Source organism: Erythrolamprus reginae, chromosome 3 (assembly GCF_031021105.1).
Source record: "Erythrolamprus reginae isolate rEryReg1 chromosome 3, rEryReg1.hap1, whole genome shotgun sequence".
Lineage (NCBI taxonomy): Eukaryota > Metazoa > Chordata > Lepidosauria > Squamata > Dipsadidae > Erythrolamprus > Erythrolamprus reginae.
Genome location: NC_091952.1, coordinates 21,848,058 through 21,874,778, shown reverse-complemented (window position 1 = coordinate 21,874,778; position 26,721 = coordinate 21,848,058). Strand labels below are relative to the sequence as shown.

The window sequence follows — 26,721 nt, the reverse complement described above, 5'->3', positions numbered from 1 at the left end:
ATCACAAGACCTAATAAAAAAACAGAATTGGAAGGGACCTTGGAGGTCTAGTCCAACCTTTTGCTCAAGCATGAGACCTTGTATCATTTTAGACAAATGTCTGTCTCTTCTTGAAAGCCTCCAGCAATGAAGCATCCACAACTTTTGAAGGCATCCCACTGGTATCCCACTGGTTAATTGTTCTCACTGTTAGGAAAATTTCTCCTGACAGGAAACATTACTTCTCTCCTTGATTAGATCCCATCCATTTTCTTGCTTTCTGGTGCTTTGGAAAATAGGTTGACCTCCTCTTCTTTGTGGAAGCCCCTCAAATGTTGAAACTCTGCTATCAAATCACCCCTGGTCCTTTTTTTCTCTAGATTAGATATACCCAGTAGTGGGTTGCTACCGGTATGGTATAGGGCGGCACTTTAGGTCTCTTGCATGTGCACACTCCAGTGTGTTTTTGCTTCTGCACATGCACAGGAAACAAAATCTCATGGGACATGCGTGCATGCAAGATTTTGGTGATTTTTTGCTTCTGCGCATGCGCGGGAGCAAAAAAATTGCCGAAATCTCTCTTGTTCATGTTCATGTTTTCTCACAAGATCTTGCTTTCTGCGCATGCAAAGAAGCAAAAACAGACTGGAACACATGCGCACACATGCAAGAAACCTGAAGCTGTGCACACATTGCACTGGTAGTGGTGATCATGGGAATCTGCCTCACAATTCCTGCGACCATTCTTTGTTTCTGCCTCCCCTCACTGCAATAATCTTTGTTGTTCTTTTCTGTACTCTTTACAAAGTCTCGATATCTTTTTTAAATTGTGGTAACCAAAAACTGGATGTAGTGTTCCAGGTGCGGCCTTACCAAGGCATTATAAAGTGATCCTAGTGTTTCATGTAATCTTCACCTGACTGGTTCTTTTTCTACTTCTTGACTTCTCCATTTGAGCAGGGAAGTCTCCTTGATTATATACTGGTCTGTTCAGTACTACCTTTTCCTCTTGGGGAATATTCTTACTATTCTAGTGCCTTGCAATTTCCAGATATTTGCACCCATGGACGCCTTTAATCCTTCCCATATTACCTCCTTTGACATTAAGCAGAGGTCTTTAAACTTGGCAACTTGAAGACTTGTGGACTTCAATTCCCAGAATTCTGGGAGTTGAAGTTCACAAGTCCACAAGTTTGGGGATTCTGATGCAGACCATATGTATTTTTTTTTTCTTGGTGGTATCAAAATAACTGTGATAACCCTGTAATCAAAGGGAATAGGTTGCCCCCTCCCCAAATACACATATTTTCAGAAACCACAGCAAGAAAAGAAAAATGAACGAATGTCCAAAGACTACGAGAAGGACAGATTGATCTCATTTCTATGTTAGTAATTTAAAAAAAGAGTGAATTATTTCAGCATTTTGTAGAAGTCCTTTTAAAAAGAATATGGAAAGATAAGACAGGGAAAAGATGGTGAGAAGGAACTCATATAATGTGAATGCATAATTCTTTCTGTGATGCAACTTCTCAAATTTGTTTGCAACACATCGTTTTAAAAAACATAGCCACATTTGGAGTCAAGAAACAATAATCTGTTTGAGTTTTATATATCCAGATCCAAGACCTGATTTGATTTGATTTGATTTGTTTTGATTTGATTTGATTTGATTTGATTTGATTTGATTTGATTTGAATGCTGCCCCTCTCCGTAGACTCGGGGCGGCTAACAACAATGATAAAAACAGCATGTAACAATCCAATCCAATACTAAAATAACTAAAAAAACCCTTATTATAAAAACCAAACATACATACAGACGTACCATGCGTAAATTGTAAAGGCCTAGGGGGAAAGAATATCTCAGTTCCCCCATGCCTGACGGCACAGGTGGGTTTTAAGAAGTTTACGAAAGGTGAGGAGGGTGGGGGCAATTCTAATCTCTGTGGGGAGTTTGGGGTCAAGGCTAGAAAAATGACGATTTACTTCAAATTGTGTAATCTGATCAACTATCAAAATTCAGAATAAAATGTATTAAAACAAACAGGCTGGAATGCAAACCCCCACCCCCGAACCCCCATCCTTCCATTTTATTTTCCCATCACAAGGGAACAAAAGGCAAGCTAATTAGATAATAATGACATTATCAAGATTGCCAACTCTGATTAAAATCAATGTAAATGTTTCCAAGTTGCAAATTTCTGAATTGGGGAAAATAAAATGCCTGTTAATTTAGGCTGTTTTGAGATAGAAATTGATGGAAGATACAATGATAATGGCTTTTTCCAAGATCACTGTGCCAGATTTCTCTTTCTCTCTCTCTCCCTCCCCCCATCTCTCTTATAGCTCTCACACAAAGACAAATGAATTGAATACCACTGTTCCAATATCTCAGGGGTTGCCATAAAGAAGAGTGAGTCAAGCTATTCTCCAAAGCACCTGAGGGTAGAACAAGAAGCAATGGGTGGAAACTAATCAAGGAGAGAAGCAACTTAGAAGTAAGAAGAAATTTCCTCACAATCAGAACAATTGATCAGTGGAATAGCTTGCCTCCAGAAGTTGTGAATGCCCCAACACTGGAAGTTTTTAAGAAGATGTTGGATAACCATTTGTCTGAAGTGGTGTAGGGTTTCCTGCCTAAGCAGGGGGTTGGACTAGAAGACCTCAAAGTTCCCTTCCAACTCTGTTGTTGTTGTTGTTGTTGTTGTTGTTGTCTATACAGTAGGGGGAAAATGTATGCAAAGAATGCTAATATTTTTCAATGAATAGTGTTCTGCTTACTTTATTGTAAATTAATTTACACTCCAAACATTCATTAAAGTAAATTGCATATTATAGGAATGGCAAACTATTTGACCAATTATTGTAGAGTTCTATTGAACAACTCTTCTAGTGAACAAAGTATGAAAATAACAAAATTTACAATAGAACTGCCACATTATATGCTGAATAAAATCAATTATTTATCTTAGTCAAAGGGAAATAGGTTGCTTATTCCTTGTCACATGTCATCCGTACTTAAAAAATAGAGAAATATATGTATTGCACCCTCTTTCAGTTGCTCAATTTTACAATTTGTCCATATAATTCCTATTTATATTGTGTCCTATGCCTGAAACATTGCAGGGTATCCTGTTTAAATGGGGGGGGGGGGAAATCAGTTTCTGAGTAAGTTTTAAAAATAGTGTTATAAAAGAAGTTGTGCTCATGTGAGCCAGTGAAATCAGAAGCAATGGAAGTAGTGCTTCCTTATGTTCTTATGTGAGAATTTACGTTGATCTCATTACCGGAACAAACAGCTTAGAAGCCCGTTGGATTTCCATTCCAAGAAAAGATCGAGTAAGGATTTCTCAGGAAGATATTAAGTGCATAGTATACAACCTCACGACATATTTTTGGATCAGACGGCAGGAATTAAATTGAACCAGGTCTCACTAGGGAACGGACAAAACAAACTGTGGGAAGAAATGTCCATCTGGATTCAGTTCAAGTGGGGAGAAAGACCATGGAAACCTGGAGACTGCTTGGAAAGATGGTTTATTGATGAACAAGATGATATGGCTTGAGATCCTGGGCGAAAAAGGGCAGAGATGCTTAGAGTGCCTGGGTGTTCTGAGCTTGTGTTCTGATTGGCTGCCAGGCTCCCATGGGGGCCATGCAAGGGTAACTTTGTAGGTTGTCTTTTGAGCCCCAGGCTTGGTTGACTCTTTGTGGGTGATTGCTTATTTTTATCCATTAAGTGTTGTACCTTATGATTATCATTGAGTGTTCTACCTTATGATTCTTGACGGACGTATCTTTTTCTTAATGTACACTGGCATATGCACCAAGGCAAACTCCTTGTGTGTCCAATCACACTTGGCCAATAAAAGTCTATTATTCTATTCTATTCTATTCTATTCTATTCAGTGTTGTGGTTAGCTCTGGCCCAGCTCCTGCCCCAAGGACTGTGGATGTGGGGGAGACATCCACATGCTGCAGGCCTGTTTTGCCCCGGGTGGAACTCTGTTGATGAAGGCTCCTCTGACCAAGAAGACATGAGTGACAGGGAGGAGGAGAGTGTGGCAGACAGCTCAGAAGGAGATCAATTATCTAGCTCCTCCTTGGATTCGGAACAAGAGTTAATGATACAGCCACGCATGCGGAGAGCGATGCATAGGCAGCAACAACTGAGAGATTATTATCAAAGAAAATGAGGCCACCTGTGGTTGGGGAGGGGCTGTGGTAATTAGTGAAGCTGCTATAAATAGCAGCCTGTGGATTTGGCCATTGTGGAGGATTATCTGATTGTTGTGTTTCGTGCCTGCTTTACTGACTTTGACCTTTTGTGTGCTGATTTCCCCCCACTTTGAAACTAAACCAGAGCAAAGTGTGTTTCACTTTGTGAAAGAAGGACTGTGAATTGCCTCACAGCTGCAAGCTAAGTATCTCAGAACTGATAAGGGACTTGTACAAATTACCAGTTTGTTTGGAAACTAATGCTCTTTGCTATACCAAAAGAGGGCTTAGTTTAAGTGAATTTTCATTATAAAGAACATTGTTTTGAATTTTCAAACATGTGTGTGTCTGAAATTTGTACCTGTGAATTTTTGGGAGGAGTCTACCAGAGAGCCCGACAGAACATTCAGGTGACATTAATGTGCTTTTGGCTTGTTCAGAATTAGTATCCACTCCTTCTCTTCCAGTCGTGTTTGGTTCTAAATTACAAAATCTATCCATGTTTGAGTTATTGAATATCTTGTCCTGACTGTCTGTCTGTGTTATTAAAGAACTGAGTCGTTTTAAAAAAAAGAATGTTGCAGTAGTGGAAGCTTAATCAATAACCGGAAGCATGTTGACTCACCTGTGTTTTTTGAGCCTTTTGTTGTTATAGACTTAGACAATGCATAAGGAGCCTTACTCATCAACTTTACTCAGTTTTGTTTGGAATTGAAACAAAATGGATATTAGTAAAGGTAGTCAGGACATATTTGCAGCCTATGGAATTGTTGAATGATTGATTTTGTGCCACCAGTTAGATATTGACTACGCGGGATACATATTCTCAAGAACAATCAGCTCTTGACTTAATTGGAGTCATATAGTTGGAAGAAACCTCAGAGGTTTTCTTGTCCAACATCCTGCTCAAGGCAGAAAACCCTATATCATCCCAGTCCATTGTGTCCAGTCTATTGGGCATCCACCACTGCTTCAGTTGAATCCATGGTGGTTGTTATGTTCTTCTCTCTCTACCCCACTCCTTTCCAAGTATTTCTCAAGAAAGTCAGGTCTTTGCATAATATGTTCAAAATATGATGATCTGAGTCTGATCATTTTTGCCTCAAAAAATAGAACTCTGGATTGGTTTATTCTGTGTTTGTATTCTTTTTCCATGGCATTCTCAGGAGTCTTCTCCAAAACCAAAAATAAAACATGTCAGTACTCTTTCCATTTTATTTCTTCAAAATCCCAGGGACAACTGTCAGACTATAGAATAAAAATTTCAGACTAAATGTTCATTCAGATGTAGAGTACCACACGTCTTCCTAAGAATTTTTTTGTATAATCTGAGAAGTCTGATCCATCCATCCATCCATCCATCCATCTATCTATGGCACAGTGGTTAGAGTGCCACACTGCAAATTACTTCAGCTAACTGCTGGCTGTAGTTCAGCAGTTCATATCCCATCACCGGCTAAAGGTTGACTCAGTCTTCCATCCTTCCAAGGTGGGTAAAATGAGGACCCAGATTGTTGGGGGCAATAGGCTGATTCTGTAAACAGCTTAGAGAGGGCTGTAAAAGCACTATGAAGCGATCTATAAGTCGAAATGCTATTACTGTCTGTCTGTCTGTCTGTCTGTCTGTCTGTCTGTCTGTCTGTCTGTCTGTCCGTCCGTCCGTCCATACATACATACATACATACATACATACATACATACATACATACATACATACATACACTACATCAGCAAAATACACTGTTTACCTAACATAAATCTTGCATGCAAAACTTTTATGGAACTATTTTCATCATTGCACTGATAGAGCTACAGTGGCAACTTCTTTGATCTTATGGGTGAACAATAAGTGTCTCGGAATGTATGACCTTGTATTTTTCTTATGCGACAAATTATGACAAATAATTTTCAGAAAGAAAGTAGTTAAAACTTATTTTATTTTTTACACTTTTGAGCATCATCATATTTCTGTAGAGGTTGTAAAATGTAATATGTGCACTTTGGAAATGTGTTTAACAAACACATTTAGAGCAGCAGGAGGGTGATAACAGTGCCGTGCTTAATAAATTTCAGGCATATTTGACTAAAGTGGATAAGTATCACAGCATCTTACTATGGATTGGTTTAACTATACTGTTAATTATGAAGATCGTTGGATGTTGGTGGTGATTTGTGAATACAGGAATTAGATCTGCATCTTGTTATAGTGACAATGCTTCATTTTATCAATGGTCTTCTCTGTCCTGGTTTCTGTTTAAGGACTTATACCTCATTTCTAGACTCTCAACCATTTAAACATAGCTGAAGGATATTAAAGATCTTAAAGCAGAGATTAGATATATAAAATACTGTACATCTTGTTAGTTTAAGAGAGTCGTTCATGTTCCTTGGAATCCCTGGGATAAAAAACCCCCTACATGCATGTATAATTGTTTGTTTTCTAGAATCTCTCATAAAGAGTAACATCTCTAGGGATTAAAAAGGTGCTTAAGTGATTTTCTGTTTAGTTTATTTATTTATTTATTATTTAGATTTGTATGCTGCCCCTCTCCGCAGACTCAGTTTGCCCAAGAAACTTCACAAAATCCCATAGTTGTGCAGAATGCAGACTGAAAAGGTTTGGTTTAAGGACAGTGTTTTTCAAACATGGAAATATTAAGATGTGGGAACTTCAATTCCCAGAATTCCTCAGCCAGCATGTCCACATATCTCATAGTTGTCAAGTTTGAAGCACACTGGTTTAGAATATATGATACTGCCATCTGACTTCTCTTTGTCCTCTTAAAGTCTTCGGAGAAGGGCGGCATACAAATCTAAATAATAATAATAATAATAATAATAATAATAATAATAATCCAGTGAAAGTGGTCCCAGTGGTACTTGGCACGCTGGGCGCAGTACCAAAGGATCTCAGCGGACATTTGAAAAACAATCGGAATTGACAAAATCTCCATCTGTCAATTGCAAAAGGCTGCTTTACTGGGATTGGCAAACATAATTCGCCGCTACATCACGCAGTCCTAGGTGCTTGGGAAGCGCCCGGCTGGTGATGAAATACGAAATCCAGCATAGTGATCTCGTTTGCTGTGTTGTACTGACATAATTATAATAATTGATGTATTTTGGGAATGTCATAAGAAAGGATGTTAAGCAAAGCTATTGATACTTTCTCTCTGGGGGGGGGGGGAATCTATTGAACCAAGACTTGGGAAACTTATGATCAGTAAGACCCTCAACTATGGAACTCATTGGATGTCCTTGAACTAGACACTTCCAACCTAATCAATCTAACAAAGTTGCTGTTCTAGGGAGGAGTCATATACACATTGGGAGTGTGATATGCACATTGCTTTGAGCTGATTGAAAAGCTGTTATATAAATCTAATGAGCAGGTTAATTAATGAAGGCTAGCAATAGCATTAGCACTTAGATGTATATTTTCTTATATACATCTGGGGAATTCTGAAAGTTGAAGTCCTCCAGATTTAAAATTTCCAAGGTTGGAGACTCTGCTTTAGAGCCCCCTCTAAGCAGTTTACAGAGTCAACATATTGCTCCCAACAATCCGGGCCCTCATTTTACCAATCATGGAAGGATGGAAGACTGAGTCAACCTTGAGCCTGGTGAGATTCGAATTGCCTAACTGCTGGTAGCCAGTGATCAACAGAAGTAACCTGCAGTACTGCACTTTAACCACAGTGAAACTGTAGCTCTATGTGATCTTACTCAGCTCCCAAATACTGACTCATAATAAAGGTCTTGATGTTCTCCTGTCTGGACTATATTGTGTAATAAAGTTTAAAGTGCTCAGCACATGAATGCAAAACAATTGGTTATCATAATAGCTCTCAATATCTGTAAATTTTGATCACACTGTAATTTTCTAGATGGGTACAATAAATCTCCCACACAAATTAAGATATGAAAAAGGAAGCTGAGTTAATAGCCCAAAAAATAGACCATTCAAAACTTAGCTACTGAATTTCTAATGCTTGCTACAATTTTGGTGAAAGGTCAAAAGCTTGCAAAGTTATTCTTTCAATTATTCTGAACCTTGGAAAAGGAAGCATTAAGAACAGATGTGAATTTTTTCTCTACAGGCCACTTACTGTTTATAAATAGACAGAAGCCACACTCCAGAAAGTAATTTAATTTTATTGAATATTTTATTTATATTCCACCTTTATTGTTTTGATAAATAATGAGGGGGGAGTGTTATCCAGCTGGCTTTAATGCCTAAGATAGGAGTAGAAGTGACGGTCACTCATGCCCTAGTCACTTCCCATATTAACTTTTGCAATGCATTATATATGGGGCTGTCCTTGAAGAGCATCCAGAAGCTTCAGTTGGTGCAAAATGCAGATACCTGCATGGTTTGGTGCAGACCTTGCTGTGCATATGTTTGTATCACCTCTCCTTTTGGAGGTGTATTGGTTGCCGGTTTGTTTCCAGGTGCAATTCAAGGTGCTGGTTGTCACCTTTAAAGCCCTTCATGGCTTGGGACCAGATTATCTTAGGGACCGTCTCTTAATGGTCACATATATCTGATCCACCAAAGTGGGGATGCAAGAAATGTTGCGGGTCCCATCCCCTAGGGCAGTGATGACGAACCTTTTTTTCCCTGTGCTCATGTGCTATTGCACATGTGCAAGTGTCCATACCCATATTTTTCCCATGTTTTATAAATAAATCCAATGGTATACATTTCTTTTTTTATCTACCGTAATCATCTGAGGTAAAAGGATTTCATTGTGAGTTCCAAGCATACAAAAGAAAAAAAAACTTGCGATATTACCCAGGAAAGTTGAAATCTCTTGAGATTATGTTCTCATACAACATTCTAAAATATCCTGTTTGAGAGTCAGAATTTTGCAACTCTCAAAGGTCTCTCTCATTGTGACTGCTACAAACTGATGGGGCACTATCTCTCATTTTGAATCAACCTTCATACGTATTAGCCCTAAAATATGAAGCAAAATAACATCTTTTTAAAGACAAAATTGCTGAAAATTCAATTTACATGTGTGATGTGTCCTTTTATTTTATTTTTTATTTATTATATTTGTCAAACAAGTATGGAATTATAGTTTGTATTAATGTAACAAAATATGAAGAAGTGATAAAAAGGATAATAGGACAGAAGGACAGGGATGGTAGGCACCATTAGTGCGCTTATGCATGCCGCATACAGACCTCTTAGAAAAGGGGAGAGGTCAACAGTAGATAATTTAAGGTTGAAGATCTTGGAGTTAGGGGAAGAAAGAACAGAGTCAGGTAGTGAGTTCCAGGCATTGATCACTCTCTTGCTGAAGTCATATTTTCTGCAGTCAAGTTTGGAGCGATTTACATTTAGTTTGTACTGTATCTATTACGTGCTCTTGTGTTGTTGTTGTTGAAAGTGAAGTAATCACTAACAGGAAGGACAATCAGCAAGATGGTGGGTCTCAACCCTTCTGAGGATCTTGGCCACTGGAACAACGGTTGACCCAACCATTGTTCAGAATAGTATGTTGTGTGTATCCTCCCAACAGCAGTTTGTTCAATAAATTACAGGCAGGCCTCGTTTAATGAACAAATTGTTCAGTGACTGTTGGAACCTGCGGAAGCATTGAATTTTTGATACTTACAATTGAACTTTGAAGTTCTTTTTTTATATATAGAAAATTTCTCTATTTATATACATACACAGAAAACCAACATTTAAAAGCGCCTTATGACCATCCTGTAACTTGTTCCATATAATGATATTTTCATAACACATATTATCATTATTATTTACATTTCATCATTTAAAGTTCTTACATAAACACCCCTTGTTTCTGTTAATTTTTACAGATCCTCCTTCTCCTTCTATCCCTGTTGATTATTTTTTGGCTTTTTCTCTTTTCTAAGCATTGGTAAAATTTCTCCCAAAATTATAATAGTCCATCTCATCTTTATCTTTTATTTCCATTGTTAGTCTATTCATTTCTGCATATGCCATTATTTTGTCTATTAACTTGTCGTCAGTGTGTATACAGTATTTTAGTTTTTCCAGTATTGGAAAACTAACCTTGCTGCTGCTGCTAAATACAAAATTAGATGAAATTGATTTTTTTTCATATTTTTCATGGGCTAGTCCTAGTAGAAATAATTCTGGAGTTTTTTCAGTTTTACTTCCTAATATTTCTTCTAATCAAATTAGCACCTTGTTTCAAATCATCCTTGCTTTGCTGCATAGTCACCATGTGATAATACGAGCCATTTGCTCTTTTATATTTCCAGCATTTTGGTGAATGCTTGTTATCAACTTTTGCTAATTGTGTTGGCAGTCCCATAAACACCCATAAAACCTTGAAGTTATGATTGTCACAACACCCCAATAATGATATGGTCACAGTCCGGATACTTGACTCTCAATTACAAAGTTGCAATGTACCAGGGCCCCTTTTTCTTGTTTTCTTGTTTTCTACAAGCAAAGTTGTTGTGGTTCAGCCTGAGCAAGATCAAAGACCAGCTGCGTCTCTGCTGGCTCCATGCCCGGGGGAGGCTGAGAGCGAAGAGGAGAGTTCTTGGCAGCCAGACAGGGGAGATAACAATCTGGAAAGTGATGAGGAAGAGGGGCCTGGGAGCCCTGGGGAGGGGCTCTCTCAAGCCAGTAGCTTGGAGTCTCTGGAGTCATTGGATGATGAGGCACAAGCTATCATTAGTATGCGACAGAAACGCATAGATCAAAGGAGGCAGCAACTGAATAGGTATTATCAGCGTTGAATGAGGAACACCAGGGCTTGGATGTGGTCCTCATTAGCAGGGAAGGGTTTATAAGGCATGAGAACCATTCCAGCAGCGTGGAGTGTTATCACAGTGGAGTTGGAGTTATCTACCTTTTCTCTCAGCATTTTGTTCCTGGCTCGTGGCCCAGCAGTCTTGAAGACCAGTGGGAGGTTTGTGCCTGTTAGCAACAGCCTCGTTTGTCATCAAGGATCCTGTGTTTTTGTATGAACAATTGCCTTCGTATATCTATTTGGAGTTCCAGTGTTTTCCTGACTCTTTACCATTATAAAACTGTGTTTGGATTCAACCGGTGTGTCTGGCTTATCTTTTTGGGTTGGTCATAGCTTCCGGAGTGACCCAGACAGAACAAAAGTCAATGGGGAAGCAAACAGAGGGAGACCACATGACATCCTTACTTAATGACCCACAATGATTTGCTTAACAATGGCAACTGGAAATGCATCATATAACTGTCATCACTAAGTGATGCGGGCATATGATGTTGCTTACTGATAGAAATTCCAGTCTCAGTTGATACCATTAATCAATGCCTACTGTATGCTTAAATTATGCCATAGTGATCAAACTCAGTTCACAAAGTGCTTTTTAGGGGGTTTTATGGAGGCATTGTCATAACTCAGAGTGCAGAAATGCTTAAAGATTGAGAGGATAGGACAGGACAGGACAGAACAGAATAACAGAGTTGGAAGGGACCTTGGAGGTCTTCTAGTCCAACCCCCTGCTTAGGCAGGAAACCCTACACCACTTCAGACAAATGGTCATCCAATCTCTTATTAAAAACTTCCAGTGCTGGAGCATTCACAACTTCTGGAGGCAAGTTGTTCCACTGATTAATTGTTCTAACTGTCGGGAATTTTTTCTTTAGTTCTAAGTTGCTTCTCTCCTTGATAGGTTTCCATCCACTGCTTCTTGTCCTACCCTCAGGTGCTTTGGAAGACGAGACACTTAATTCTAATGCAGATTACAATTAAGAGCCATGCCAAGCTCTATTGTCAGAATCTACTAATTGTCTTTCCCCCTTATACTGTCAGGGTTTTAAAGTTCCATTAGGTGAGCTTTCCTAGTTATTGGCAGCTTGTTTAAGCAGATGTTGAGCTGAAGTTGTAAGTGCCTGTCTGGGGCTGGTGGAAATGACCCAACCTCATTTAACTTCTGGCATTCCTTCAGATATCTGATCCTCCTTGTTTAGAACAAACAGCTACCACTTAGCTTCTTGGCTGTTAAAAACCTGCCTTAATAGTTGCCATATGCTTGGGATCAATAGAGAAAAGTGTAGCCCTTGCTATTCCTTGGCTTTAATGAAAGCAGCAAATTAATCATTTTGAAGAATCAGCATTCCGGTATACATTATGCCTCCTTTGTCCTTATGCATGTTTTTCTGCAATACTTATACAGTGATACCTCGTCTTACAAACACCTCTTCATATTATTATTATTATTATTATTATTATTATTATTATTATTATTATTATTATATTATTATTATATTATTATTATTATTAGTATTAGTATTAGTATTAGTATTAGTATTATTTAGATTTGTATGCCGCCCCTCTCCATAGACTCGGGGCGGCATACAAACTTTTCGTGATACGAACCCAGGGTTTAAGATTTATTTGCCTTGTCTTAAGAACCATTTTTGTCTTACAAACTCGAGCCCGGGTGCATGCACTCGCTTACTGCCGCAGGGATTCCCCTGCCTTGTGACTGTCACCGCCGGGATTTCCCATTTACTTCCCGCCCCATCGGGATTTCCCACCTCTGGACGTGCATAAGAAGGCTGAGAGAGAGGAAAGCCACTGCCGCCGAAGCGCTTGGGGGGATGTTCAGCTGGGGGAGGGAGTCACCCCTCTCGGCACCCCCAAGCCCAGGAGGGTGGCTCTCCGCTTCTCTGACCCTCCCCTCAAAAACCCCGGCTCTCAGAATGAAAGAAAAACTCAGTACGAAAGACAAGCCAGCTGGGGGGGAGGGGGCTGAAAGAGAGGGAAGCCACCGCAGACAAAGCCCTTGGGGAGATGTCCAGCTGGGAGAGGGGTGCGGAGAGGAGTGACTCCCTCCCCCAGCTGATGGATGTATTACTAGTACTTCTTCCTCCTCCCCCTTTTCCTCTTCTCCTCCTCCTCCTCCTTCTTCTCCCCCCCCTGCTTCTTCTCCTCCCCCTCTTCCTCCTCCTCCTTCTCCCCCACCTGATGAAAGGGATAGTGGAAAGACATAACACAAAGTTGATCAAGGTGTGGGCTTTCTTATGCTACTGAGCCTCCACTCCCAGCTTCCCTTGTCATTATCCATTCTACCTGGAATTCTCAGGATTTAAAAATCAACACCATTACAGTGGAACCCCGACATAAGAGCTGCTCTACTTAAGAGCAACTCGAGATAAGAGCTGGGAGGGGAGAGATATTTTTGTTCTACTTACAAGCCCAAATTCGAGATACAAGCGCCAAGGAGCTGTCTCCTGAAGCCAAACGCTAACTTCCGCATTCGGCTTCAGGAGACAGCTGCGAAGTGGCGCGCGTGTTTTAAAAGGTTGCAGCCGGCCTGGGGGGCTCGGGGGGGTGCTTGCAGCTTTCTTTCTTGCTCTTTTTCTTTCTCTCTTTTACCTTCCCTTCCTCTATTTCTTCGTTTCTTTCTCCTTCCCACCTTCTTCCCTCCCTCCCTCCCTTCACTCATTCCTCTCTTACTCTCCCCTTTCATAAGTTTCCTTGCTTTCTTCCTCTGTTCCTGTCCCTTCCCTCTTTCCTTCCTTCCTTCCCACCCTCCGTCCATTCATTCACCCATTCCTCTCTTGATCGCTTAAAGCCGGTCCCTGGTGCAAAAAGGGTTGGGGACCTCTGTCCTACAGGATTGGGTGGCAGAGAAGTTGAACATATGTAAATTTAAAAGTTTAAGAAAGTTTACAAGTTAAGTGAAAGAAACTTCATTATTCATTTATATGTACATGTACATTTCTTCATTAAAAACATGTCTTTCTGCATAATTTAGACTAACTTTGTGAGTTTTTTGAGGGCTGGAACCAATTAAAATTATTTACATTAATTCCTATGGGGAAAAGTCGTTCGAGATAAGAGCTGCTCGACTTAAGAGCCCAGGTCCGGAACGAATTAAACTCGTATCTCGAGGTACCACTGTATTGTTATTGTTACTGTTACTGTTGTTTTAATTAATTAATTAATTAATTAATTAATTAATTAATTAATTAATTAGATTTGTATGCCGCCCCTCTCTGGAGACTTGGAGTGGCTCACAACAACAAAACAGTACAAATCCAATGGTTAAAACAATTAAAAACCCTTAATATAAAAAACAATCATACATCTCATACAAACCATACGTAAAGTGGAAACGGCCCAGGGGAATCAATTTCCCCATGCCTGGTGACAGAGGTGGGTTTTAAGGAGTTTGCGAAAGGCAAGGAGGGTGGGGGCAATCCTAATCTCTGGGGGGAGTTGATTCTAAAGGGTCAAGGCCGCCACAGAGAAGGCTCTTCCCCTGGGTCCCGCCAGACAACATTGTTTTGTCGACGGGACCTGGAGAAGGCCCACTCTGTGGGACCTAACCGGTCACTGGGATTTGTGCAACAGAAGGCGGTCCTGGAGATATTCTCATCCGATGCCATGAAGGGCTTTATAGGTCATAACCAACACTTTGAATTGTGACTGTAAACTGATCAGCAACCAATGCAGATGTCACTTCCTAGGTTAATCAAAAGCAAGGTAAACAATGGTTAATTCCAACATCTGCCCAGGTGATGAGACAGAGAAGGTTTTTTTTTTCCTAATGCTACTTGGAGATGCTATAGCTGTCTTGCATGCAAAAGATGGACGTTGTATTTTTGAGCCTTGATATTTTCCCCAAAGGAAAATGAAGTAGTAGACTAAATTTAAAGTTTCTCTCCTGCCAATACGTGTTTAGAATAAATTCCAAAAATGTTGATGCTCTGGTATGAGACTTCCTTCTTGATGCTCTGACAACAGTTTTATCACCTGAATGGCTTGTCAAAGACAGTAGCTTAAAAAAAGGAAAAAAAAAAAATGAGAGCATCAATTGAGCAGTGTTCTTCAGGCAGCTTCTTTTACCCACATTCAGTTGAGCAGAAAGACACAAACAGATGCTCTGCATAATTGCTGTGAATGGATATGATAGCATTCATGGAAACAATAATGTAATTGAATAACAATAATTTAATTGGTAAACATTTAATGTTTAATGTGGCACGTTCACAAAATTCAAAAACTTTCTGCCATTACGTTGACTGTAATAAATTGAATCAAAAAATGGTTTGATTGCATATGTTCTGGTTAAAAGAGGGAAGCACTGATGACTGAATTTTAAACTTGTAGCCGTCAAATTTCTGTTCCAGAGATTTCATCCACCCACCTGTAATTTTGAACAAATCGCAAGTCTAACAAAAAGTCTTACCCTTACAAATAAGAGGTACTTACTGGTACACAGCCTTCTAAAACCACAGCAGCACAAGTTGTTGCCAAGGAAATACATTTTAACCAAGAACAAGGCTGATTGTGTGTTACAATTGTAACACCCAACATAACAATTGGCATGTTAATAACTGTTGCTGTTTTGAAGTATGAAATAGTAGACTCTCTAGCTACAAGGCCTGCATTTTTAGCTTATAAATGTGTCATTTATGTTCATTTCAGTTAGCTCAGAATCTTGGTGGTACTGGATTTAGTACTCCTAGTTTGCTAGGCCCCCAAACAAAGAAAGATATGTAGTGATTCTTTCAAACTGAATTCTTTATTGGTCCTTACCTGTAGACAGAATCTTGCCAGACTACACTCTATTATTTGCATCTGCCATATACTCCAAGAACTATTAGGGAGGAACTGTCTTCACCTTCTTTCTCTCCCACTGGATATCTCAACTGAGTTTTCCTTATTTGTCTGGAATGAACCTTCCTATCTCCTAGGAATCCAGCTTCTTGCATTCTATCTATTCTATCAGAAGTTCCCGCATTCTGTAAAGTAAACAGAGTAAAGTTTAGTCCCTTAAAAGAAAATCTATTAACCATTGTAGGTCAGTACATTTATCAAGACTGAACAGAGCAAAGAAGAATAGAGCTCTTCATCAGACAAGATAAAATAACGATCTCCCAAAAACTCAGCTTGGTGTTTAAATTATAAACTCTCCATTGAGATTTTGGAGATTATACACTAAGGTAAAGGTTTTCCTTGTGCATACGTGCTAGTCATTCCTGACTCTAGGTGGCAGTGCTCATCTCCATTTCTAAGCCAAAGAGCGCACACTGTCTGATGATGACTCTATGGTCATGTGGCTGGCATGACTAAATGCCGAAGGCACATGGAAAGCTGTTACCTTCACACCAAGGTGTTGCCTATTTTTCTACTTGCATTTTTACCTGCTTTTGAATTGCAAAAGCAGTGGCATGTAATGGCAACTCACTCCGTTATGCAACGCTACGGATTTGAATTGATGAGCTGCTCAACAAGCTCAGCACCTTAGCCATTTAGTCAGGGCATCCCCATAATTTTTTATTTATTTTATCAATTTTTTTATGCCGCCCTTCTCCTTAGACTCAGGGCAGCTTATAACATGTTAGCAATAGCACTTTTTAACAGAGCCAGCATATGGTCCCGACAATCCGGGTTCTCATTTTACCCACCTCGGAAGGATGGAAGGCTGAGTCAACCTTGAGCCAGTGATGAGATTTGAACTGCTGACCTTATTAGATTTAGATTTAATTGGATTTATATGCCGCCTCTCTCCGAGGACTCAGGGCGGCTCACAGCATGTACAGAAAAAACAGGAAACAATAATAACAATCCAATTATACCTTAAAAAACAATCTTAAAATTCTAATTAAAAACTATCACTATCATTCATTCAGCAGTCAAACTAAGCATTCATCGGTCAGGGGGGGAAGGTCTAAGGAACTCCAGGCCTGGCGGCAAAGATGAGTTTTTAAACTTTTTCGGAAGGCAAAGAGGGTGGGGGCAGTACGAATCTCTGGGGGGAGCTGATTCCAGAGGACTGGGGCCCCCACAGAAAAGGCTCTTCCCCTAGGTCCCACCAGCCGACCTTGTTTTGTCGACGGGACCCTAAGGAGACCAACTCTGTGAGACCTCACCGGTTGCTGGGAATCGTGTGACAGTAGACAGTCTCGGAGATAATCTGATCCTATGCCATGTAGGGCTCTTATGTACTAAATGAAGACTCAATCAGGGGTAGGGGTTGTCATTATATGATTACAACTGATTTACCTGGTCTATGAATAAAAGTTAAGCTTATCCTGAGAGACAGTTCACATTTATCTTCTAACATTCCAACTTATCAAAATATTGCAACCAGGATATATAAGTATTTACAATTATCAAAATCTTCAGATGTTTTTGATTGCATCATTCTTATTCAAGACCCTTCCCATTTACAGTTCATATTCCTGCTAAACAACATTTAATCATTTTATGAACACCACAGTTGGTAATGTGTGAATAACATAAGACTGAAACAGATTTTTTTAAAATTAACCTAAGCAAAAAAAAAAAAAAGGGGGGGGGGCGACAGTAAGAGCATAATACATTTGAAGTCACAATCCTACATTCTTTCCAAGACATCTGCAGGTGCCGATACTTTTGTTAAGATAATACAAGCTGCAGTGTACTGCAGCTTCTATCCCCTTTCAATATTTTCATGACATCGCTATATGAAGATATAGCTCTCTAGACAAGGGTCTAATATTGGAAAAAAATGGAAGGATAGAGAAGAACATGACCAGCAGCAAAATGGGTGGAATTAGTTATGATAGTGTTGTGTGCACTATTGGAAGAGGACTAATCCTTAAGGGCAGACAAACATGGACAAAATCTATGTAGATACCAGAGGTGGTTCCTACTGGTTCTAACTGATTCTTTAGAACCGCTAGTAAACCAACGATGATGTCACAGATCCGGTTCTGTCAGTGCTGGTCCATGGGTGTTGCAATCTTGCATGCTCAGAAGCTGGTTTTGTCTCCTGTGCATATGCAGAAGTTTGTTTTTGTCACTGCGCATGTACCCTCTCCCAATGCACATCCACCCATGTGGTGCAGGAAGAAGCAAACTGGCAATGAGGTAAATTAGAACACACCCCTGGTAGATTCAATTGTAGAACGGGGAAGGGTTCAAAGATAAGAAGAGACCATTGTAGGAGCGAAAGAAGCCAACTTTATTCCAAGAGCGAATGTATCAAAATCCATCAATCCATCAAGCAATCCTAACTTCTTCCCAGCCAGCTTTCTTATAGGAATATTATCTCTATGTAACTTTTGCTCTGTACATGCACAGTTTACATGATGTGGTCATTCATAAACAATGAACAGTAAGCATTCATCCTGTTGCAAAATGCAAAGGCAAAATCTAGGGAAGTCTTAGCAGTAGGCTTTGAGGTATCAGCAAAAGCACTCCTGTTACATTTTGCTACAAGCTTGAATTCCCCCAGGCTAGAATTTTCCCAGGCCTTCAGGCCTACCCAAAGCTCATGCTAACCTATGCTAACAGCATAATGTGAACTAAGCACCCAAAGTGGGTTTGGATCACATCTCCCTAGGCTTTTATATTTTATGATTGGTATGTATGCGTTATTTGGTTTTAAATGAGGGGTTTTATATGTGTTTCTTTTATTTATTTATTTATTTATTTGTTTGTTTGTTTGTTTGTTTGTTTGTTCGTTCGTTCCTTCCTTCCTTCCTTCGTTCCTTCCTTCCTTCCTTCCTTCCTTCCTTCCTTCCTTCCTTCCTTCATTCATTCATTCATTTATTTATTTATTAGATTTGTATGCCGCCCCTCTCCGAAGACTCTGGGCGGCTAACAACAATAAAGAAAACAATGTAACAAATCCAATATTAAAAAGCAATCTAAAAAACCCCCAATTTAAGAGACCAATCATACAAACAAGCGTACCATGTATAAATTCTATAAGCCTAGGGGGAAGGGAAAAAAATTCAATTCCCCCATGGCTGACGACAGAGGTGGGTTTTAAGGAGCTTGCGAAAGGCAAGGATGGTGGGGGCAACTCTGATATCTGGGGGGAGCTGGTTCCAGAGGGTCGGGGCTGCCACAGAGAAGGCTCTTCTCCTGGGTCCCGCCAAATGACATTGTTTAGTCGACGGGACCCAGAGAAGGTCAACTCTGTGGTACCTAACCGGTCGCTGGTATTCGTGCGGCAGAAGGCGGTCCTGGAGATATTGTGGTCCAATGCCATGAAGGGCTTTATAGGGCATAACCAACACTTTGAATTGTGACCGGAAATTGATCGGCAACCAATGCAGACTGCGGAGTGTTGGTGTAACATGGGCATGCCTTGGGAAGCCCATGATTGCTCTTGCAGCTGCATTCTGCACGATCTGAAGTTTCCGAACACTTTTCAAAGGTAGCCCCTTTGTTCTTTGACATTGTTTTTACTACTGTTGTGAGCCGCCCCGAGTCTTTGGAGAGGGGCGGCATACAAATCTAATAAATAATAATAATAATAATAATAATAATAATAATAATAATAATAATAATAATCTGATCATGCCCAACCATGTGACCTTAGATCCATACAAAGAATTTGTCTATTTGTCAACAACAACCTGATTGCACATCATCATCATCATCATCATCATCATCATGAATTGGGGTGGGGCTTTCATTCCCTCTTCCAGCTGTTGATCAATGTCTACTCTGACACTCCCTTGGCAATATAATAATCAACAGGCATGCTTTGAAGCAACTGATTTCAAAGTACAAAATTGTAAACTTTTATAAACTTTTAGTTTAGCACAGCCTTACTGAGATGGAAGAAGAATGACATCCTGCTGATGTAAATGTTCAGAGATAACATCAAACCATTCAGTGGTGGTTTGTTGCATGTAGTAAAATGGAACTCCCCCCCCCTTGACTATTTACCTTGTTGGATTTTATGCATAGAAACTGACTATTTATTTTATTTTATATATTTTGTTTAATTTGACTTGTATGCCACCCAATCCCAAAGGACTCAGGGAGGCTACAATAATAGTTGAATTATATTTTAATTCAGGCAGATTGCACCTGACTTTGGCGGAATAGTTTGCAAAGTTGATATAGCAGTGGTGGGCTGCTGCCGAATGGCTAATTGCGCACAACTCCATGGCTCTGGTGTGCAACTGTGGGATTGAGCACACTTTTGCTTCCTGCACCTGTGCAGGTAGCAAAATCTCACATGGGGACACATGAGTGCACATGTTTCCCTCCCCACAAGCAAAAAACCTTGGCAAAACACATATGCTCCTGTATCCCCGTGCAATATTTTGCTACCTGCACAGGTGCAGGAAGCAAAATTATACTTGATCCCGCACTCACATGCCAGAGCCGTGGAGCTGCGTGCAATTAGCCATTTTGGCAGCAGCCCACCAGTGGATATAGCATTAATAATTCACCCACCACCTCTTCAGTTCTACATTCCATTCTATAATGACATAATAGCCGCCGCCAAGCAATCTCCTTATGATAAAGCTAGTCCTGAAAAATTCTCCTAAATTATTGATGGAGTCGAGCCGGCTACAAAATTCTGGGAGTCCATGCATCATAAAGCTGCCCAAAACTGAGAAACACTAGTGAGGAAGACAGTGATTGTGACTGATATTGATATTATTCCTTAGTTTTTAAACTGCTAAGACAATCACTCGAGGTGTAAAAGATAATCTCACTGAGCGCAGTCTAGAAATACTAAAATATGTTTATCCCATATGTAGTACAGTGGTACTTCTACGTAAGAACACCTCTACTTAAGAACTTTTCTAGATAAGAACCGGGTGCTTAAGATTTTTTTTTGCCTCTTCTTAAGAACTATTTTCTACTTAAGAACCCGAGTGTGGAAAATTTCCCAGGAAATTTGAGAGTGGCACAAATGCCCAGCCAGTTTCCTGCCATTCTCTCTCTCTGGCGCAGTGTATGGGAGGCAGCCTAACGCCGGGATTATGGGAGGCATATGCTTCTCCTCACCACCACAGAGTCCCTCTTATTTTTTTTAAGCCTTAAAGTTTTGGATATTTTTGATTCTCCTCACCTCACCTTCTTCCTTCGGCAGCGACTGTCCTCCTCCTCTTCTTCTTCCTCCTCCTCCTCCCACCCAAATTCAGAGCCTTTATTTCTTTCCTAATGGGTTTGCACAAATTATTTGCTTTTACATTGATTCCTATGGGAAAAATTGCTTCTACTTACAAATTTTTCTACCTAAGAACCTGGTCACGGAATGGATTAAGTTCTTAAGTAGAGGTACCACTGTACCTGGAAAAAGCTAAATGACATGAAAATACCACAGAGTCAAAAAGAAAGTTACAACAGGATTCTTGTGTTATCTAAGAACTTCTTAGAGACTATTGAAACAAAATAGAAAACAGAATAACAGAAAACATAAAATAAAACAGAATAACAGAGTTGGAAGGAATCTTGGACGTCTTCTAGTCCAACCCACTTCTTAAGCAGGAAACTCGGTACCGTTTCAGACAAATGATTGTGCAATCTCTTCCTGAAAACTTCCAGTGTTAGAGCACCCACAAGTTCTGGAGGCAAGTTGTTTCACTGATTAATTGTTCTCACTGTCAGGAAATTTCTCATTAGTTCTAGGTGGCTTCTCTCCTTGTTTAATTTGGTCATTCAAAAATAGGGCTTCCATGTCTAGTACAATTTGAATTAATGAGTGAATGTAAGAGAAAAAACAAAGCGATGAGTGAAAAGATCTGAAAACTTTCATAGTTGCACAGTTTGAATTATTTACTGGCCTATGGTTAGCTTGTGGTTAGCTCTGGCCCAGCTCCTGCCCCAAGGACTGTGGATGTGGGGGAGACATCCACATGCTGCAGGCCTGTTTTGCCCCCGGTGGAATCTGCTGATGAAGGCTCCTCTGACCAAGAAGACATGAGTGACAGGGAGGAGGAGAGTGTGGCAGACAGCTCAGAAGGAGATCAATTATCTAGCTCCTCCTTGGATTCAGAACAAGAGTTAATGATACAGCCATGCATGTGGAGAGCGATGCATAGGCAACAACAACTGAGAGATTATTATCAAAGAAAATGAGGCCACCTGTGGTTGGGTGGGGCTGTGGTAATTAGTGAGGCTGCTATAAATAGCAGCCTGTGGGTTTGGCCATTGTGGAGGATTATCTGATCGTTATGTTTCGTGACTGCTTTCCTGACTTTGACCTTTTGTGTGCTGATTTTTCCCCACTTTGAAACTAAACCAGAGCAAAGTGTGTTTCACTTTGTGAAAGAAGAAGGACTGTGAATTGCCTCACAGCTGCAAACTAAGTATCACAGAACTGATAAGGGACTTGTACAAATTACCAGTTTGTTTGGAGACAAGTGCTCTTTGCTATGCCAAAAGAGGGCTTAGTTTAAGTGACTTTTCATTATAAAGAACATTGTTTTGAATTTTCAAACGTGTGTGTGTCTGAAATTTGTACCTGTGAATTTTTGGGAGAAGTCTACCAGAGAGCTCGACAGAACAGTAACAGTATAATCTCTTATCCCAAAACTAAGATGTTATTTGTGACATTTAATTGCTGAACCCGGTCCCAAAATAATTGGACTTCAAGTCTCTTTGAATCACTGGGATAAATTGCATAGACCTTATTTTAAATCCTGGATGGAAGATTTAAACATATCTAGATGGATAGGTGTGTACAGTATAGATATTTATGAGTGTATATTTTCATAAAACCATTGTCATACAAGTCACGGGGAATTTATGTATGTTTTTCATAGATTTATCAGAGATGTTGGTTAGTCTTCAAGAAAGCATCCAGCAAAGGGCCCAGAAGAATGGAGAAATTTTCAGATGAACGTGCCGCATACTTCAGATGTTATCACAAGGTAAGAACAGTTGAAGTGTTGGGTGAGATGCTTCTCCTGCAGTTTCATGCCGTGATGAAAATCTTATGCAAATTATTTAAATTGGCCTTTTGTGCCAAATCATCTAAAGACATACAGTGTTGAATGACGTTTAAAGAGGATTAAAGATGGGATAGTTCTGATTTTAGTAGCACTTAATCTACGGATGTCTCGGTGGGGACAAAGGAAATGAAGAAGGTAGTTTAACCATGAGATCTGAATCACCATCTTGGTACAGTAATACCTCGTCTTACGTAACCCTCTTCATACGAACTTTTCATGATACGAACCCAGTGTTTACGATTTTTTTGCCTCTTATTCTGAACTATTTTCACCTTACGAACCCGAGCAGCCACCGGGATTTCCCTGAGGCTCCTCGATTCCCTTCATTTTTGCCAGCAAAAATGGGAGGGACCTATGGAGCTCAAGAGAGGAGAAAGGTGTGGGGAAAATGAGTAGAATGGGGTTGGCAAAACCGAGAGGGACCCATGGAGCTCAAGAGAGGAGAAAGGTGTGGGGAAAATGAGCAGAATGGGGTGGGCAAAAATGGGAGGGACCCATGGAGCTCAAGAGAGGAGAAAGGTGTGGGGAAAATGAGCAGAATGGGGTGGGCAAAAATGGGAGGGACCTATGGAGCTTAAGAGAGGAGAAAGGTGTGGGGAAAATGAGCAGAATGGGGTTGGCAAAACCGAGAGGGACCCATGGAGCTCAAGAGAGGAGAAAGGTGTGGGGAAAATGAGCAGAATGGGGTGGGCAAAAATTGGAGGGACCTATGGAGCTCAAGAGAGGAGAAAGGTGTGGGGAAAATGAGCAGAATGGGGTGGGCAAAAACGGGAGGGACCCATGGAGCTCAAGAGAGGAGAAAGGTGTGGGGAAAATGAGCAGAACAGGGTGGGCAAAAACGGGAGGGACCCATAGAGCTCAAGAGAGGAGAAAGGTGTGGGGAAAATGAGCAGGACGAGGTGGGCAAAAACGGGAGGGACTCATGGAGCTCAAGAGAGGCTGTTTTCGCCTTGCTTGGGACTGTCCCTCCCCTCACTCCATTCGCCTCAGCTTCGTCTGCCCTCCGCTTTTTAAAAAAAGCCTTAATGTTTTGGATTTTCCTAATATGCTTGCACACATTATTGGCTTTTCCATTGATTCCTATGGGAAACATTGTTTCATCTTACGAACTTTTCACCTTACGAACCTTGTCCTGGAACCAATTAAGTTCGTAAGACGAGGTATTATTGTATTTGCATTCCATGCTCCAGCTTAATCATGTTACCTATACCAATATAGAAACCAGAGTCATTTGGTTGAATTGGATGCTATAGATAAATAAAGGGGGAAAATATTAAGGCATGCAAGTTTAATAATCTTCAGCCCTTCTAGTTAAATGTTAATATAATTGTTATACTAAAGACTGCCCCCCACAAAAAAGATGAAAAATTATTAGAGTTTAAATGCAATATTCCATGCTTTGCCAAATGACAGATGTCATAATATTAACACTTTTGCCTGTCGTTTCTTTATTATTAAGCGAATTGGTAACAAAATATTTAGTTGTCTTGCTTCAGTTTTTGGGATGTTAGGATGGTGGTCTGAATTTATTTGGTGAAATAGATGATAATATATGTACTGGTAGTATTTTGATCCAGCTTTTTGTATTCATTATGTATTTTTGGTTCATTCATTATGAGGCCACTCACCTTACTAGGATGGCTCTGGGTGGGTGACAATAGTTGCAATATAATGTAACAAAAATTGAATACACAAATATATAATTGGTGGCTAAGATAAAACAAACATCTATCAACATAACCATACCCTGGGCTCCAATTGATGCTCCAGCCCATCATCAACATAACCCATCTATCAACAAACGTCTATCAACATAACCATATCCTGGGCTCCAATTGATGTTCCAGCCCATATGCCTGGGAAGACAGCTATACAATATATCATAAATAATTATTTCATGGGGTGTGGAATTGTGTTTGGCATATTAGACACAGAGATGATCTTCTTAAGTGCCCTCTAGATGTCTTCTTCCAGTTGTGACATTTTTCCAGCCAAGATATTTATTGACTATTTGCTCAGTGAGCATTCTTGGACTTAATAATCCAAATATGAGCAGAAGCATTAAGGAATTCTACTGCAGTGATTAGTTGATTATTTTGAGATTTTGTACACAGAATGTGTACAACACCCAGTTAAACTGGAAGCTTTCTTGTGAGCCTCCCTCAATCTTCGGAGAAGGGCGGCATACAAATCTAATAAATAACAATAACAATAACAATAATAACACATCACCTAGTCCTAGGTGCTTGGGAAGTGCCCGACTGGTGATGAAATATGAAATCCAGCATAGTGATCTCATTTGCTGTGTTGTATTGACATAATAATAATAAATTATAATAAATGCTTATTAGCATTGCAAATTAATAATCTCTCCCTCCCTCCCTGCCCCCCCCTCTCTCTGCGTATGTGTGTGGAATATGGGGGGTGGGGGGAGTGAGTGAGTGTATGTGTCCCTGTTACATGAGGGTCACATACTATGTCTGCAAAATATATGTATAATTCCATGCTGCGCTATGATAACTATACTAGACCTTTACTTATTTTTTAAGCTTTGGCAGCGCATCTTCACATATTAGAAAAATGGGATTTAGGTGTGGCGTTTAGGAGCCTTGGAGCAAAAAAGATAAGCTCATAGTAGCTGATCCAGTTTTGTTTGACTTGAGAAACATTTAAGAAATAAAAATCATGTGTAAACTGCATTTGAATCTTTTTAAATCCCCTTAAATTTATCCCATCTGTCTACTTTGCTTGCTGCATAATGTGCATGGTATTGATTATTAAAGCTTTGAAATGATGTGCCATGCAATCTTAAGTAATAAAAACGTACGGATTTCCAAATCATGTCATGGGGTGGGGAGGGACAGAGAAAAGGCCAAGGCCAAGGCCAAGGACTTTTCAAAATGACCAATATCTGTGCTGCTGCATACAGATACTGACCCAATGGTCTGGTCTTTGTTAATTTGCATCACATAATTAAATGTGCTATTTGATATGGAAGAACTTATTATCTGAAATGCCTATGCTGGTTAGTCCAATTCCTTGTTCCTCTATACCAGGGGTCTCCAACCGCCGGTCCGCGGACCGGGACCAGGCCGTTGGGGGTTTTCAGCCGGTCCGCGGCACCAGGGACCCCTCGGCCTTTCCGCGCTGCCCACCGCCCGCCCGATTTGCCCCCTCTGCTCCTCTGCCACCTCCTGCCTTTCACCGCAGCTCCTCCCGCACCCGGAACACACGCCCTGCCCGCCTCACATTTGCCGAGAGGACTTTCGCCCCGGGCTCTCAGCAAGGGGGCTGCATGAGAGGCGGGGCCGGCGGAAGGTGATATTCAATGTCGGGGGCGCACGGGTGGTTTTGCGCGCGCTCCCTATCTCCCTGCTAGCCCACTCGGAATACTGTATTCAAAATAAGAAAAGCCTTCGCCGGCAAAGGCTTTTCTTATTTTGAATACGTATTCCGAGTGGGCTAGCAGGGAGATAGGGAGCGCGCGCAAGACCGCCCGTGCGCCCCCGACATTGAATATCACCTTCCGCCGGCCCCGCCTCTCATGCAAACCCCCTTGCTGAGAGCCCGGGGCGAAAGTCCTCTCGGCAAATGTGAGGCGGGCAGGGCGTGCGCGCGTCACCGCTGAGAAGAACGGAGAGAGAACGAGAGTGAGTGAAAGCAACAGACAGCAAGATAGAGAGAAAGTGAGAAAGAGAGAGTGAGAGAAAGGGGGGAGAGAAAGAGATAGCAAGAGAGAGAGAACAAGAGAGAGAAAGAGCGTGAGAAACAAAACAAGAGAGAAAGAGTGAGAGAGAGAGAAAGCAAAAGAGACAGAAAGAA

At 40.6% G+C, this 26,721-nt stretch overlaps 1 protein-coding gene across 1 annotated transcript in view; it reads left to right on the top strand.

The window, feature by feature from the left end:
• Positions 1-26,721, top strand: part of DOK5 (docking protein 5) — a 91,085-nt gene that overhangs the window by 15,286 nt on the left and 49,078 nt on the right. The window contains exon 2 of the mRNA XM_070748798.1: positions 22,711-22,818. Within this exon, the coding sequence (XP_070604899.1) occupies positions 22,711-22,818 (108 nt within the window). The remainder of the gene's footprint in view (positions 1-22,710; positions 22,819-26,721) is intronic.